The 17,167-nt window shown below is 41.8% G+C and overlaps 2 protein-coding genes across 3 annotated transcripts; both read left to right on the top strand.

The window, feature by feature from the left end:
* Positions 1 to 8,669: 8,669 nt before the first annotated feature.
* LOC310771038 (alpha-ketoglutarate-dependent dioxygenase alkB homolog 6-like) lies at positions 8,670 to 12,390 on the top strand. 2 transcript variants are annotated; one of them, XM_083663720.1, is made up of 2 exons: positions 8,670 to 8,743; positions 11,268 to 12,390. In XM_083663720.1, exon 2 carries the CDS (start codon positions 11,270 to 11,272, stop codon positions 11,972 to 11,974), a length of 705 nt encoding a protein of 234 aa, XP_083519846.1. In that variant the 5' UTR covers positions 8,670 to 8,743; positions 11,268 to 11,269; the 3' UTR covers positions 11,975 to 12,390. The 2 variants fall into 2 exon arrangements, with proteins under 2 accessions (XP_083519846.1, XP_083519845.1); XM_083663719.1 differs by lacking the exon at positions 8,670 to 8,743 and adding an exon at positions 10,957 to 11,042.
* Positions 12,391 to 12,916: 526 nt separating this feature from the next.
* LOC310771040 (putative inactive tRNA-specific adenosine deaminase-like protein 3) lies at positions 12,917 to 16,856 on the top strand (the record flags this gene model as incomplete). The annotated part of the gene is made up of 2 exons (XM_083663722.1): positions 12,917 to 12,922; positions 15,711 to 16,856. 2 exons carry the CDS (start codon positions 12,917 to 12,919, stop codon positions 16,788 to 16,790), a joined length of 1,086 nt encoding a protein of 361 aa, XP_083519848.1. The 3' UTR covers positions 16,791 to 16,856.
* Between the last annotated feature and the right edge of the window lie 311 nt (positions 16,857 to 17,167).

Below are 17,167 nucleotides of genomic sequence, written 5' to 3'. Positions count from 1 at the left end.
TGTACATTGAGATTCATGCCCTCTGTCAATATACATGTATTGCAGAGAATGTAAGCTATTAAATATACTTTTTATGTTAAACAGTCCTGGACTCAAGGCTCAATTCATTTGGTATTAGATAAGCTGTGATATACATTACATATACATTTAAGCGGATGTATAGAATTCTATTCTCTATCATCTGAATCTCTTCCACACATCACCTACACATCACCTGCCAATCACAGTGTGGGCGGACCCTCTTAACAAACAACACATGTCAATCAAACTGTGGGCAGAGCCTCTATCACCATGTGGAATTCAATTAGACCATCTTCATGGTAGAAGCAGTGTTTCCCCTACCATTCAACGGCACCCCCGCCAGGCCAGAAAAAATTAAAATAAATAAATAAATAAATAAATAAATATATATATATATATATATATATATATATATATATCCTAATCAATATTTCCTAATCAATAAGCTATAGGCCTATTTGCATAATTATGCTATAAGTTCCATTCCATTTGACACATAGACTCACACTGACATCTCACCCAGCCCCATAGAGAGGACTTCTCCTCTTTGCTGAAACCTTGGGCAGTGCATCGTGTCCAATAACAACTGATAACAGTTTCCCTGTCAGACTCAAGTGGACGCACACACATTTCCAAGGTTCATCCACCTCCTCTCTGCCTTTTCCTCCTCTCTGCTCTGCCTACCTTTGCCTATAAAGCATATGTTCACTGTCGGCCATGGGCTGAATAATTGACTCTGTATGACATATCAGAATGTGTACATTGAGATTCATGCCCTCTGTCAATATGCATATTGCAGAGAATGTAAGCTATTAAATATACTTTATGTTAAACAGTCCTGGACTCAAGGCTCAATTCATTTGGTATTAGATAAGCTGTGATATACATTTACATATACATTTAAGCGGATGTATAGAATTCTATTCTCTATCAATTGGCGTGTCACGAACAGGATATCTATGACAGAGCGGGTAAGTCTGAATTAATTTCATAATTCATTACTGAGCTGTCATCTGATATTTAAAAGAATCTGAAATATTTGCATGTTGTGGGTTTATCAAAAGGCTTTTGTGATATGGATCTATAAATACTGTAGGTCCAGCAACAGGTCCAAGGAAGCAGGACCAAGTTGATGCTTTTGAACAAATGGGTCTTTTCATTATGGATCTCCTTTTAAATGAGGTCCAGCAACAGGTCCAAGCAAACAGGACCTAGTTGAGGCTTTTGTGAAACAGGTCCAGCAACAGGTCCGATAGCAGGACTTAGTTGAGGCTATTAAGAGGACATAACAAGTCCAGCAACAGGTCCAAACGCAGGACCAAGTTGATGCTTTTGTAATCAATCATAGTTGTATAGCAATATGGTTGATAAGTTTTTTGAGATTCCCACAATGTGTAACAAGCATGTAACAAACAAACAACCAAAAATAAGCAGCTGTTTCATTGTAAAACAAAACAATTTCTTAAGAAGCCTATTTTAAAGGAGTTGAACAGGAGGTTTGCAAAAAGTGTATTTTAGCCAATCCCAAAATACAGAATCAATTGTCGATTGAACAAATTGATCTGTCACCAAGTTTGTAAATTCCAGGTACCCCACTCACGGACGGAACTGGTCAACAGGAGAACAACCGTCCCTCTGTCACCAGAGACCCCACATCGACTAAAAGGTAAAGTGTTGAAAATTACTTTACACACACGGACACTATCAGAGATCACAAGTAAGTGATAAACAAAATACGTAGTTCTCTCTCTTAGTTCTCTCTCTCTCTAAAATACAGGTTTATTACCTGAGAGGTCAGTTTACCTCCAGAGTTTTGAGTTCACCTGAGATGTGTGTTTTACCTCCAGAGTTTTGAGTTGACCTGAGATGTGTGTTTTACCTCCAGAGTTTTGAGTTCACCTGAGATGTGTGTTTTACCTCCAGAGTTTTGAGTTGACCTGAGATGTGTGTTTACCTCCAGAGTTTTTCCTGAGAGGTCAGTTTACCAAATCAGTGATTTGCCTTCTGCCATAGAGAGAGAGAGAGAGAGAGACACGCAACAAATAGATAAGACATTAGGCCTGCTCAATTGTCTTTTTCATACTGTAAGGAAGCCATCTGTTTGCTCTCTGAGAATGGACACTGAAAAAGGGCCTTGTAGAAGGCCAGAATGTCAAGGAGCCAGAGAGACAATTAGACAGCTTGGGATTGTTATCAAACAATATGAGAGAGATAAGCATTTGACTGGGCCCGTAAAATTAGACACCGCACCAGGTGTACCCCAAAAGCATAAACGTCGTAGCGATAGATGCCGTGCATGTGGGAAACGTGGACACTGGGCTTACGAGTGTCGAAACAAGCCCCAGGTTCAATTCCCAGCCTTTGAGCAAACAACAGTGAGCCAGCCACCGCCTTTTCTGGTTGGAGAGATCGGCCCTGAGTCACAGGATTAAAACCCCACAGTATTATTCATTATGAAATTGAATGTCGAAACAAGCCCCAGGTTCAATCCCCAAAACTTTGAGCACACAGATGCTGTGATCAGATCAACATGGGTAGAGAAAAAAAAAATGTTTTGGAATATAACAGGCTGAAAGAATTTGTTTATCTTCCCTCAGAACAACTTAGCCAAAACATTAGCCTAGCGAAAACAATTTGGAATACGACGCCAAGCTAGTCTATGGCGACACCTCCAGGCTGATTGTGTTAACACACCCTGAGAGAGCAAAGTGATTGAATGTTTTGTTTGTTATGAATCAATAGAGTGAAGTAAGCTCTGCATTATTTAAAGTGCAGTAAGCAAATTTGAATAGTAATAAATAGACTGTTGATTATTATTTTGAAAATAAATCCTAATAGAATGTGTTGTGTAGGATGAAGACTTCCTGTGTACGATAATCTGAATCTGAAGTATTTTCTTAAACAGAAAAATGCACATTTATCAACCACCAATTGGGTGGATGAGAAATCAAATTAAGTGGGCATACCAACATTTAACTTTTGGTATGTTTTCAACACATAAGCAAAATTTACACTTACCGTAAGTACGGGTGAGATGTTTTCAAAAGTATCTATAGATAAGACAATGACCTCGGAGGACAGACAGTCCTGAGTTTGCGTTTGGAGCATGTGAACAATGTTGGCCCTCACTGTTTTATCTAGTGGGGTCTTGCCATCCCCAAAATCACTCAAGTGAACTGCCTGGGGTCTAGCCCGCCCCCCCCCCCCCCCCCCATGTAAAGCCCTCACCAACAGCACTTTCTGGGGTCACCCTCCGCCCCATTGCACATTGCCACAAGTCCACAAGGTCAATTCATTGCCACTCTGTAAGCTGTGAATGCCCACTCAGGAGTCATCTTGTTTACGAGGTCCATTGCAAACAAATGATAAAGTAAACAATTGAATATGTACTCACAGAGTATCTCAAAACATTATCTGCCGTATGTACGTACTTGTTGTACTAATAACTTGTAATGAAGTTATTTTGTCTAAAATACAGGCACATTGTGAAATCTAATGTTTATAGTTACAGGTTGTACGTCACAGAAAACCTTCAACACCAGCACAAATCTGTACTTTGAGTACTTTGATCCACAGTTCAAGAGGTCTACTTGACCTAGTTTTTGTAGAATAAAGAAAATTCTTTCTATTTTCAATATTAAATAAAAATGAAGTGTTTTAAAGTATCATTTTAAGAATAATCAGTTATATGATACTGTGATTATGGTTTAATGAATATGATTAATCAATGTTATGAATGTTTTGTATTTTAGAAAGTTTCAGTTCCTATTTCAAACAAACCAATATTAAAGTAAACTAGAAATAGAATTTTATTCTAATAAAATAGTTCCCAAAAAGAAATTAAACCACTGCATGGAGTTGGGCTATTAAATAGTTTAATAACAACAATAACAACAGCACCAGGAACAAACAAATAAATGAATGAACTAGAGTCATCACATGAATGATGAGAAATATTGTTGTTGTTGTGAATACTTTGAAAATAACATGATTCCTTTTAGAGGAAGGTCCGAAGGACTCAAGCGTTGAATAAAGTAAAACTGGAAAATATATATATACATACATGTACCGGTATATAAGAAGTTTCTTTTACAATAGTGGAAAAGATTTAAGTGTGATTTGGAACACACTGAATATTAAGTTCAATGCATTATTAATTAGACTATTTGCATTGAACCATATAGAGTTAAGATTAGTAGGCCCACTCCTATATATTATAGCCGCAGTGGTGATGTAATTTTGTCATTATATCACTAAAATCTGGTTTCTCTTTCCAATAGATAATGGAGATGCTGTGATATGAGCTGAGACTGCGCTGGACTGCATATTGATCAAAAATTCTGTGTTCTTTCAAGTGTTTAATGTTTCCTATGTTTTCAAAACCCCCCCTGCCCAGCCCTGGCCCACAATTAAGTACAGATACAAGCATTATATTGAATAGTGAACTTAAATTTTGTAATTATTATTGTTATTGATGAACATAACAATTGGGTGGATTGTTGGAGAAAAATATAAGTTCCATGCCATTTCCTAATCAATATTTCCTAATCAATAAGCTATAGGCCTATTTGCATAATTATGCTATAAGTTCCATTCCATTTGACACATAGACTCACACTGACATCTCACCCAGCCCCATAGAGAGGACTTCTCCTCTTTGCTGAAACCTTGGGCAGTGCATCGTGTCCAATAACAACTGATAACAGTTTCCCTGTCAGACTCAAGTGGACGCACACACATTTCCAAGGTTCATCCACCTCCTCTCTGCCTTTTCCTCCTCTCTGCTCTGCCTACCTTTGCCTATAAAGCATATGTTCACTGTCGGCCATGGGCTGAATAATTGACTCTGTATGACATATCAGAATGTGTACATTGAGATTCATGCCCTCTGTCAATATGCATATTGCAGAGAATGTAAGCTATTAAATATACTTTATGTTAAACAGTCCTGGACTCAAGGCTCAATTCATTTGGTATTAGATAAGCTGTGATATACATTTACATATACATTTAAGCGGATGTATAGAATTCTATTCTCTATCATATAAGTTGTTTAATTCTGTTTATTGATTGAACTTAGCTAAGACAAATTCTTTGTAATGCCCTCTGAGACATGCTTCTGAATTAGGGCTATACAAATAAACTTGACAACAAAAAGAAGAAGAAGAATTGGAAAAAAAATTAACTCCACATAACAGCCTAGGAGGGGGTGATATTATCATTTGTCGTCTTTCAGTGGAATCATAGTGTCACGTCATATGATTTTTTTTTATGCTGTTGACACATTTGATAAAAATAAATAAAGTAGAGATGTATGAAACATTTTGGAAATAAAAAAAATATATAGACTATACATATCACATTTTGTCAGGATTTTAAATAAAATTTGCTTTACATCAACTTATGTAGCAGAACTGTGTCAGTGTCAGCTATCCCATTCTAGCTATCCCATGATCACCTGAAAGACGATAAAAACGAAACCCAGTCGTACAGTCAATGATTCCCAACCATTTTTGTCTTATGTACCCCTTGAGCTGTTTTGCCATGCCAATAGTACCCCCACACTCATGTGTGTTGATGATTATCCTAAATGTGTTATATTAAACTCATATTGAACTGTATTAACACAACCAGATTATTAAATGAATTAACAATTATTTACGATTGAAGCCATTTATCCAATTCCGCTAGCTAGTTGGTTTGCACGCAGTTTTGACATGCGTTAATGGTGACCTCTTCACAGTAGTGTAGCAGTGGACACCTGCCAGGGGGGAACTAGTTGCATGTACTATTCTAGCAATGGGCTTATGAAATTACTTGGAATTTTTTTAAATCATTTTGGAACTAAAGTGTAATCCCCAATCTCTCCACGTGCAAGCTCCTCAAGTACCCCTAGGGGTACACGTACGGCTGGTTGGGAAACATTGCAGTATGGTCTGTGACCAGGGCAACATTGAGTATACAAACTTCTAAATCTCCTCTATAGCCTATAGTGTAAAATGTATACCTTGCAGGGCAAGGAGACTGAAGGAATATGTAGCTATCTATTGTTTGATTAACTCTAAATATGAACTGTAGCTAAACAAGTTGCAGAGGTGCAGTCTATTAGCCTATATGAGTTAAACTAAGTCATAATTTTAAAAGTATCTTATAACTTGTGAATATATGCACTGATCCAAATACTATAATTGGCACATGTCTTCAGTGTTTCCCCTAGAAAAAATTTCAGGCCTGGAGGGATTTCGGAACGTACCCTGACCACAATGGTGGGGGCCCTCGCTGACGACACTAAACTTTTAGCTAACCTGTTCACATCTATGTTCACAATGGCATCCCAAGTATCATCATATCATTATGGGATGCGATGCGAACAGTTGTATTATGGGATGTGCGTTTCCCAGGCAACGATACACGTTGACACGTTTTGGAATAGCGCTGCATGCTGGTGCAATGCTCCTAAAAGCAAAATGCTTATTGTTTTGAATGATTTGGCATCTTCTATTACTGTCAACCCTGTCAACACCAGTAGTAATAGTATGCCATAAAGGTTTATGGAAAAAAAAAAAAATATATATATATATATATATATATATATATATATATATATATATATATATATATATATATATATATATATATATATATATATTTATTTATTTATTTATTTATTTATTTTAATTTTTTCTGGCCTGGCGGGGGTGCCGTTGAATGGTAGGGGAAACACTGCTTCTACCATGAAGATGGTCTAATTGAATTCCACATGGTGATAGAGGCTCTGCCCACAGTTTGATTGACATGTGTTGTTTGTTAAGAGGGTCCGCCCACACTGTGATTGGCAGGTGATGTGTAGGTGATGTGTGGAAGAGATTCAGATTCAGATTCAGATTCATTTATTTAAAGAATGGGACTTTACACATTAATGAACAGTACAGCCGTACAGTAAATATGCCAGGTTGTAGCCCAAGGGCTAGTTTCCACCTGTAGTCCCATGGCAGGTTGATGTAATCATGAAAGCGAAAGAAAAATTAATAATACAACAAAGATTAAAAGTACAGAAAGTTAGTAAAACCAAAAATGATTAAAACACACGATTAATAGTACCAAAAAAATTAATAGTATAAAAGGTTAGTGAAACCTAAAATAAATAAAATAAATAAAACACACAGAGCATGCTGCAAAACATGGCAAATGATCTGTTAAGTATGTTAATTGTGATCACATTGTTGGTTTGATCTGAGCCATATTTTCAACTGGCCTTTGAAGGTGGCGAGACTCGGGCATTCTCTAATCGAGGGAGGTAGATTATTCCAGAGAGTGCTTCCCATGAAGGATAGGGTCTTCTGACTAAAGGAAGTTTTTCTAAAGGGGACCTCACAGACCTTGTTCGTAATGGCCCGAGGGAGGGAGGGTATAAGAGGGAGGATATAAGGCACGCAAACATCACAACAAGAACATTAGCCATTAATTTTGATATATTTAACTAATGAGAATAAACGTAATAATATATACATGGAAGTAGCATTTGGTCAGCAAATCGCTAGGTGACGCTGCCACGCGATGGGTATCAGTGCAGCGGCTGCCGGCTGCTGCTGCTGGCTAGGCTCTCCGGCTCTGCAGATAGGGACTATTCTGGCCACACTGTGATAAGCTCTGCCCACACTGATTGACAGGAAGAGGCTCCGCCCACACTGTGATTGATGGGCTGTGAACGAAGCTGTCACTCGAGCAGTTGTGATGTCATCAGTGATGTCACCAACACCACTGATGTCACTCGAGCAATTGTGATGTCACCAGTGATGTCACTCGAGCAATTGTGATGTCATCATCAGTGATGTCACTCCAGCAATTGTGATGCCATCAGTGATGTCATAATGCAAATGTCATAAATTAAGAGTTTACCCACTTCTCCTACACCACTAGTCTGTGACTTACTTCAGATGCACTTCCTTCTGGGAGTGAAGAGACTCTCCCAGGACCAGCCCCGCCTCGTTCATCACCGCAGCCCCGGTGTCATCACAGCTCGTCTCGATGCCCAGGACAAGTCTGGAGCAGGAAGCTTTTCCATGTGCAGAAGTGTATGAAGGTTTAACTCTGAAGTGTGGCAGCCTGTGCACCACAACTCTTGAAGGCAACATAGTAGTGGTGGCTTGCGTTTTTTGCCAACGAGTCCAAAAACAAGTTTCCTTTTGTGTAAATCGTGTGAATTTACTCTGATACCAAAGAGCACGAAAGAGACAAATATCCCAACATACCACAAGCACACGTTGACCTCCAGAGCAATAAATCAGCAACAGACAACATGAAGCACTCGAGTTTCTCAAAAAGAGTTAACAGAAAGCGGTAGGTCACGGTTTTGTGTTCTCTGTTCAGCTGTCTGGCTGGCTGTGTCCCATGTAAATAATTCCGTCTAGCAGCAAAATATGTAATGGTAAGTTACCATTTTTTCATTAAACGTCAGGTAGAGAGATAGTAGAAAACTGCTGAAGACGAGTAAATTTTCATGTTTTTAGTTTGTCTGTTTGTTGTTGTTGTTTTTTTACAATATACGTTCATGTTTATGTGTTGAATAGGTTGAAGAGCTAAGAAGTTGACTCGGTAAGAAAATAATGCCGAAAGTTTAGGGGATGTTTTAGCCGGTTGCACACTCAAGTAGCATGGAGTCAAATCGTTCCTGAGAAATTCAACAGTGTTCTTCTGAGAATCGATGTCGCTGTACAAAGAGGTAATGGAGCGTTTTGACATTTCTTTGGCAAACTATACTTTTCTTGGTTTTGTGACTTTAATTTACACTACAATACAGGCGTGGCGCTGTTTCACATCACTTAATTGTAATTTGCGTTCCCCATGCAGTTTGTGTGCCTTCAAAGCCATCAGAAATGACGAGGCTGAAGTTGGCTCCCGATTCGCAGCTCCCGATTGGAATTTTCCAGTCCACCTTAAAAAGTGGAATAACGCCTCTAGATGGCGTGGTTCGACCATTTTCAAGCGAGTTCATGAACTGGAAAACATAGGTATATAGGGGGGATATGTAAAGAGAATACATTATAGAATGAATCCTGCATTTTGTTCGTTTTTAATGTTGCATGCAATTCTTATTGACCTCAAAAAGGTTCTCCTATTGGTGTAAACAGCTGGAAAAAAGAGTTGATTTCACAGCTTTTGCCCATCTAGACTGCATAAAACCACCTCCAACTCACAGACCATTACACATATTCTTTTCAAACCTGGCCTAGATTATAAAGGGGACATTAGACTCTCATTATAGCACAGTGTCTGATTTGTGAAACATATTTCTGATTTGTGAAACTGCTCTAATTGCAGTTTTCAACTGATTTTTACCATCTAGACCGCATCAAACCAGGTCCAGCTCAAAGACCATCACTCTAATTCTTTTCAAACCTGGCCTAGATTATAAAGGGGACATTAGACTCTCATTATAGCACAGTGTCTGATTTGTGAAACATATTTCTGATTTGTGAAACTGCTCTAATTGCAGTTTTCAACTGATTTTTACCATCTAGACCGCATCAAACCAGGTCCAGCTCAAAGACCATCACTCTAATTCTTTTCAAACCTGGCCTAGATTATAAAGGGGACATTAGACTCTCATTATAGCACAGTGTCTGATTTGTGAAACATATTTCTGATTTGTGAAACTGCTCTAATTGCAGTTTTCAACTGATTTTTACCATCTAGACCGCATCAAACCAGGTCCAGCTCAAAGACCATCACTCTAATTCTTTTCAAACCTGGCCTAGATTATAAAGGGGACATTAGACTCTCATTATAGCACAGTGTCTGATTTGTGAAACATATTTCTGATTTGTGAAACTGCTCTAATTGCAGTTTTCAACTGATTTTTACCATCTAGACCGCATCAAACCAGGTCCAGCTCAAAGACCATCACTCTAATTCTTTTCAAACCTGGCCTAGATTATAAAGGGGACATTAGACTCTCATTATAGCACAGTGTCTGATTTGTGAAACATATTTCTGATTTGTGAAACTGCTCTAATTGCAGACCATCAATTTATAATCTAGGCCAGGTTTGAAAAGAATTAGATTGATGGTCTTTGAGCTGGACCTGGTTTGATGCGGTCTAGATGGTAAAAATCAGTTGAAAACTGCAATTAGAGCAGTTTCACAAATCAGAAATATGTTTCACAAATCAGACACTGTGCTATAATGAGAGTCTAATGTCCCCTTTATAATCTAGGCCAGGTTTGAAAAGAATTAGAGTGATGGTCTTTGAGCTGGACCTGGTTTGATGCGGTCTAGATGGTAAAAATCAGTTGAAAACTGCAATTAGAGCAGTTTCACAAATCAGAAATATGTTTCACAAATCAGACACTGTGCTATAATGAGAGTCTAATGTCCCCTTTATAATCTAGGCCAGGTTTGAAAAGAATATGTGTAATGGTCTGTGAGTTGGAGGTGGTTTTATGCAGTCTAGATGGGCAAAAGCTGTGAAATCAACTCTTTTTTCCAGCTGTTTACACCAATAGGAGAACCTTTTTGAGGTCAATAAGAATTGCATGCAACATTAAAAACGAACAAAATGCAGGATTCATTCTATAATGTATTCTCTTTACATATCCCCCCTATATACCTATGTTTTCCAGTTCATGAACTCGCTTGAAAATGGTCGAACCACGCCATCTAGAGGCGTTATTCCACTTTTTAAGGTGGACTGGAAAATTCCAATCGGGAGCTGCGAATCGGGAGCCAACTTCAGCCTCGTTCAGAAATGTCGGATTTCCCTCATCATTGTAGCAACTGGGCAGAGTTGTTTCCCCTTCCAGCACAGTGCTGCACTGTCTCCATACTGCTTGCTAAGCAGCTTGCTTAGCAGGTGTTGGGGGATGCACATGCTATGTTGCTATTGCTAACAAACAAGGAAGTGCAACGAGCGATGACGTAGACGGGACTGGAGGACTAGCCAGCCAGAGCGTGTGATTGAAAATCGTCCTGCTGCTATTAGATGCCCCGACTTTTTCCACTATTAACGCCGTATTCAGTCAGTAAGTTTTGATCGCAGACAGTAGAAATTGTTGTGTTTACCTAAGTGCTTGGTTGTTTACGTTCAAAATTACAGAGTTGCAAGCAAAAGATGGTTGTGGTGGTACCACTTACTGTTAGCCACCACCAGATGGGTAGCTTAGCCTGCATTAGCAATCTACCAAGAAGCACCTGAGTGATCTACTAACCTGCGTTTTAACAAGCATTTCATGACTTTTCACCAATAGGCATGGAGCAGCCAGCTAGTATTGTGGAAGAACTGCAACAATTTGTTCTAAAAGATGCTCCGCCAACAGTCTATTACATTCCAGATTTCATATCAGAGGAAGAGGAGGCCTATCTTTTACAACAGGTTTACAAGTCACCCAGAACCAAATGGACTCAGTTATCGTCGAGGCGGCTGCAGAACTGGGGAGGACTGCCACACACCAAAGGGATGCTGGCAGAGAAGATTCCTGATTGGCTTCAGCGGTACTGCGATAGAATTTCTTCTCTGGGCGCGTTCAGTGGGAAAACGGCCAATCACGTGTTGGTGAATGAGTATAAGCAAGGAGAGGGGATTATGCCTCACGAAGATGGGCCTCTGTACCACCCCACCGTCACCACCATCAGCCTGGGTTCTCACACCCTGCTGGACTTCTACCGAGCCATCAGCAGCCAGGCGGGGGACGCCCCACAGACAGAGGAGAGCCGCCACCTCTTCTCTCTGCTGGTGAAGCCGCGGAGCCTCCTGATCCTGCAGGAGGAAAGCTACCAGAAGCTCCTGCATGGGATCCAGCCCCGTGACCAGGACACCCTGACCCACAGGGTGCTGAACCTACCAGCCACTGGCGCGCTGCCGGGGGACATGCTGACCCGAGGCACCAGAGTGTCTCTCACCATACGCCATGTGCCCAAAGTCATGAAGGCAAAGCTCCTGCTGGGGAGGAAATAAACAAAGAAGTTGCCGTATCGGACTGTTCCATTATAACATCACATACTGTCACTGTGCGTAAAGATCGGGTTCCATTGACACCATTAAGCAAAATTGTCAATGCCATTTTGGTTGAACTAAACAAAACAAAAATGTGACAGGCTCTGGTGAAAGTTTCCACAAATCAAGATAAAAGGTTGTGCAACTCGACCTTGGCCTACTTGTTAACCAAAACACCAGTCCCTGTTACAAATGTGACAATACGTATCATGGGGCTGAAAATTAATCACTATATTTTATTCTGCTTGAGACATCACAATTTCACAAGCTCTCAATGTCAGTTATATTATTTGCACATTGTAATGACATTTGTTTGAATGGTTTACTTTCTAGAAAACAATTGCTATCAAGATCTGTGGCTCAGAAATAAACATGATTCTGCACAGTTGGACTTTGTCACTGAACCTTTATTTATTACATTGTATCGTGGCTGCATCGAATCATGAACTCCGCGTATCAAATCATATTGTGAGATAAATGTATCGTCCCATATCACTGGAAAGCTCTTGAGCTCTTACCTTGTGTCCAAGGATACATTTGTAACACACAATTTAATAAAGCGAAAAACCTAAATTAAATTTGGATAATAGCATGTTTTGAATGGAAAGATTTTGTTTTGCTCTGCTATAAAAAAAGGAAACCATCACTTATGCCCCTTTTGTTCTAAACCCTCGATACAATTGTTTTTCTGTTTAGCTGGATGTTCATAGTCTCAGTGATTCCTCAGTGTTTTATCCCAGGAGCTGCAGTGACTTTTCTGGATGTGATCAAGGACGACAGAAGAACCTAAATCATCAACCTAAATGATCATTGGGTTGTGCATGAACACGCTAATAGAGCGCCGCTCACTGAGCAAGCTCATTATTTTCATGAGCGGTGAGCTGAGCACCTTTTTGCAAATCCATGAAGGTACAGTGAGCGTTGCTCACACCTGGGGCAGTGAACGGCCCTCTTATCGTTCTTTTTCTCACTCTTCATACCTCGATAATTGCCCATTGTGTAGGCCTACATGCGTATGGTAATTTACATAGGAATAAAACCCGTTTTCATTTTGCCAAGCTGCTTCCCTCTGCGGCTCTCTTCCCTCCACGTCGCGCGCGGTCTGCTCAGGAATGCGCTACGGTGCCTCTCAACTATCTGAAGCTTAATTAATTAGAATTGCATCTACGCAAATATACACGGGCCAAGCGCACAGTAGTGGCACCGTAATGACAGAGAAAGCAAGCGCAAATGTCTCCAGTGGAGATGGGAGTCAGGAGTGTTGGTGGCAGAGAAAATCCCAAAGAGCTGTAGAGAAGCGTTCTGCCCACGCGTAAAAAGTCACTCTGGAACGGCATAAAGTGAATGCAGCTGGGCATCATAAGCGCAATTTAGTGGAGGTAAAAACAACAACAGAAAGCATGATTATGAAGAAATGAGACAAATGTGCAGGAGAGCCTGACTGAGACGGTCTGGGTGCCAGCTAGGTGGGAGGAATGGAGAGGGTGGCCGTGCGCACACAACTCGATTTAAAACACGATTTCAGACGGACAAGCCCGTCTTTTATTGTCACACGAACACTTCAATACATGCATGCGGCCACAAACACACAGTCATGCTGACGGTGGCCGGTGAAATTTGTCCTCTGCATTTGACCCATCCAGGCTTGTCCTTTCCTCCAGGGGGCAGGCCAGGAGCAGTGGTCGCTTTTTCTTTCCAGCGCCCGGGGACCAACTTCGGATGTTGTCGTCACTGGTCGGATGACGATCTTCTGCATGTTTTTAGTGGGGGGTTATGTACGGAGGAACCCCCTGGGGAGCACGGGGAGAACATGCAAACTCCACACAGAAAGGCCCTTTCGACGAGATAGCCCACCTGGGCAGTAGGCACTGAAGATATTGGGGGGGTCACAACTCCAGCGTCCCAGGCGAGAATCGAACTCAGGACCTTCTAGCTGTGAGGCGACAGCGCTACCGACTGCGCCACCGTACCCCCTCTGTATCTCCACGGTGATGTTGTATTGGGATTGCTTGTGTTCATTTAATGGTGATTATTAGAAATGGCCTCGCCTGCTCTATGACATCGTAATTAGGGCAATCACCTAATTAAGAAATCCAGCTCCGTCAGGCAGTAGCGTGGCAGAGGGCTGTGCGAAGTGTGCGACCACACAGGGCCTCGCACCTCACGAGGCCTCGCGCCCGGCCCGCATGGATTGTATTACGCACGGACTCCAGCTCCGAGATCTGTTTCCACCACAACGGAGCGCATCTCTCTCGGTCTCTCCCCTCTCACTTTCTGTCTCTGCCTCTGTCTCTCTCACTCTGTGTGTGTGTATATCTCTATCTCTCTCACACACACACACCCTCCCTCTCTGCTGCTTCCGAGGCAAGACAGGCACAGCAGCAGCGCACATTCACAGCGCGCGCTCACGGAGAGACAGGGAGATGCAATCTGCGGCGTCAGGTCACCCGCAGAGCCCAGGGGCGGAAGCCATCGTCTCCGTCTGGTTCCTCCCGATTCTACCTACTTATACTCCCATCACTATATAGCCTCACACTGATGACATCATCACTGAACTATAGCCTCAGCCTTAGGGCAATTAATCTGCCCTAATTAAAAAATCTGGCTCTGTCAGGTCACCCGCACAGGTGCCCTTTACATACCCTGAAGGTTTCAGCCCGATTGCACATAAAACGGCATAGCTGTGGCCAAACACAGAACTTGAAACAAACAAACATTGCCCACTTTATACTAGCCTAGGCTCGCCCGCTCTGTGGCTTCGTGGCTTTGCCCGTCCTGCAACCAGTATCACTGATGATGTCAGATTTATGACATTGATGTCATCAGTGGGATTTATGACATCACTGATGATGTCACAGTGGGATCAGGGATTTATGACATCACTGATGATGTCACAGTGGGATTTATGACATCACTGATGATGTCACAGTGGGATTTATGACATCATGGATGATGTCACAGTGGGACAGGGAAACAGAGCCCGAGCTCCCATTTATGTTTGGGATAAGATAGATGTACATAAAAATTTGCAATTTGCACAGTTAATGCTGTCTGTGGTACTGTTAGGCTATAGCCCAACCTGGTATGCCATTCAAAAAAACCTCATACTGCAATTTATGGCAGAAAAATCTCACATTAGAATCTTAAAATGCATCAAACACAACAAAAATGAGTAACATCATAATTTGATTTCATATTACCCAGAGTGTAGATCTGTTACAAGCCATTGTAAAGACTACACAAAACCAAACCCTTTAATTTAACAGCTGTAACAAAGGGTTAGTCATTGTTTTTTAAGGGATCTATTTTTGGGTTAGACTAGTAATTATTAAGGGATTTTGTTATGCCTTTACAGAGTTATTACAGGGTTAGTTTTGAATGCAAAGTTTCTGTCTCCCGGTTTAAATCTTTTAAGGCTTTTTCTTTTTTCTTTCCATCTTTTTTTCTTCATTAAGGATTCCCTTAAGTAATTTTAAGGGAATTGTGTATGAATTATGGTGTGAATTGATGTAAATGCAAAATGCTAAACAAAAATATGCAAAGCAGCACTGTAATACTGTATGCTAAAGCTGCTTTGTTAATACAGATGAGACATTTTCAGTTATCCAACATAAAGGCATTGTGATCAATGTGGTTTTTTTGTCCTGTAAATATCCTGACTTAATGTTTCACTTTGGTTTACAACAAACCTCAACAGGAGGATGCTGCAGAAGTGGAGCCGCTGTCAAAACGCAGGAAAGGGTCAGAAGGTGACAATGACTCCTGGGTCGCCTATCCCGTACTGTCGGATGAGCAGTCACAAGACACGGAACTGATTGAGGCGTTTGCTGCACCCATCACCGACAAGAAGCAGACTTCTCGAATCGTGAAGGAGCTGAACTCCCTCTACCCATTACCCGGCCTTCAGCACATCAAGAGGGTGCGGGCGTGCAAGGCGAAGGATGGCCCTCACCCTCTGGAGGTGGTCGTGTGCCTTGTCAGTGACGCGCTGGACACCGACAGCGAGAAGCCCGTCGGCATCGACTCCCTGCTGCCCGCAGGTAGAGTCGGACATGACGGCTTAGGGCAGCCTTTTGTTGTCCGGGTCCCGGCGCACCCTCCCCTGACCAGACCCCAGTTTGAGCTGGCGAGCAAACACTGGCCCACTTCCTTCCACGAAGACAAGCAGGTGACGGTGGCCCTGAGAGGAGAGCTGTTCGGCCCGCCTCAGAGAGCCAGGATGCGAGAGTACATGGCGGCCGCCATGGCTGCTGCCAGAGCGGGGAGGGAGAGCAGTATGGAGGCCGTGGGGGCCGTGTTGGTCGACCCCAAGGTGGAGAGGGTCGTCGCCGTGGGCCACGACTGCCGAAGACACCACCCGCTCCATCACGCCGTCATGGTCTGCATCGACCTCGTGGCTCGGAGTCAGGGCGGCGGGGCGTACTCTTTTAACAAATACCCCGCTTGCCAGTTCACATCTCCTACACCAACCTCAGAGACTTTGCGAGACGTTCCTGCTGTAAAGGACAGTCAGCCGTACATATGCACCGGGTATGACCTTTACGTGACCCGGGAGCCCTGCGTCATGTGCGCCATGGCTCTGGTCCACTCCCGGATCGGTCGCGTCTTCTACGGGGCGGCCTCTGCTGACGGGGCCTTTGGGAGCAAATATAAAATCCACACCCAGAAAGACCTGAACCATCGCTTTGAGGTTTTTAAAGGAGTCTTGAGCAAGCAGTGTGAGGATCTTAATGGGTTGGAGACCTACATTGAGAAGGAAAGTTTACAGGGAAATTGAGAAGAAAAGCTATAGTGTTTATCTTTTACATTTGGTCAGTGAGCCCGGAAGCAAACATGGACCAGGCCAGGGATTATAGATTTTTATTGTCAAGTTTTAATTATGTCATACATTTGTTTAAAATGTATTCGTGGGCCTATGTTTCTTTTACTTCACTCACCATTCATATGTAATAAAGGTTTTATTCCTATGTTGCTAGCCTGTGTATAATGAGTACAAATTACAAGATTCTCACTGTGTTCCTGACTTTACTTTCCATGATTAGGCCACAGTGCTTCTATATGCCCTGAAAATATGTTGCCTTCCACTCCAGGTTTGGTACATTAATGTTGTTTTTCCAGAAGAGGAAATCTCTTAAAGTCTGAGTCAGTTTCAGA

The sequence above is a fragment of the Poromitra crassiceps genome (assembly GCF_964638095.1).
Source record: "Poromitra crassiceps genome assembly, contig: HAP1_SCAFFOLD_317, whole genome shotgun sequence".
In the NCBI taxonomy this organism is placed as follows: Eukaryota; Metazoa; Chordata; class Actinopteri; order Beryciformes; family Melamphaidae; genus Poromitra; species Poromitra crassiceps.
This window is presented reverse-complemented; position numbering and strand designations above follow the sequence as displayed.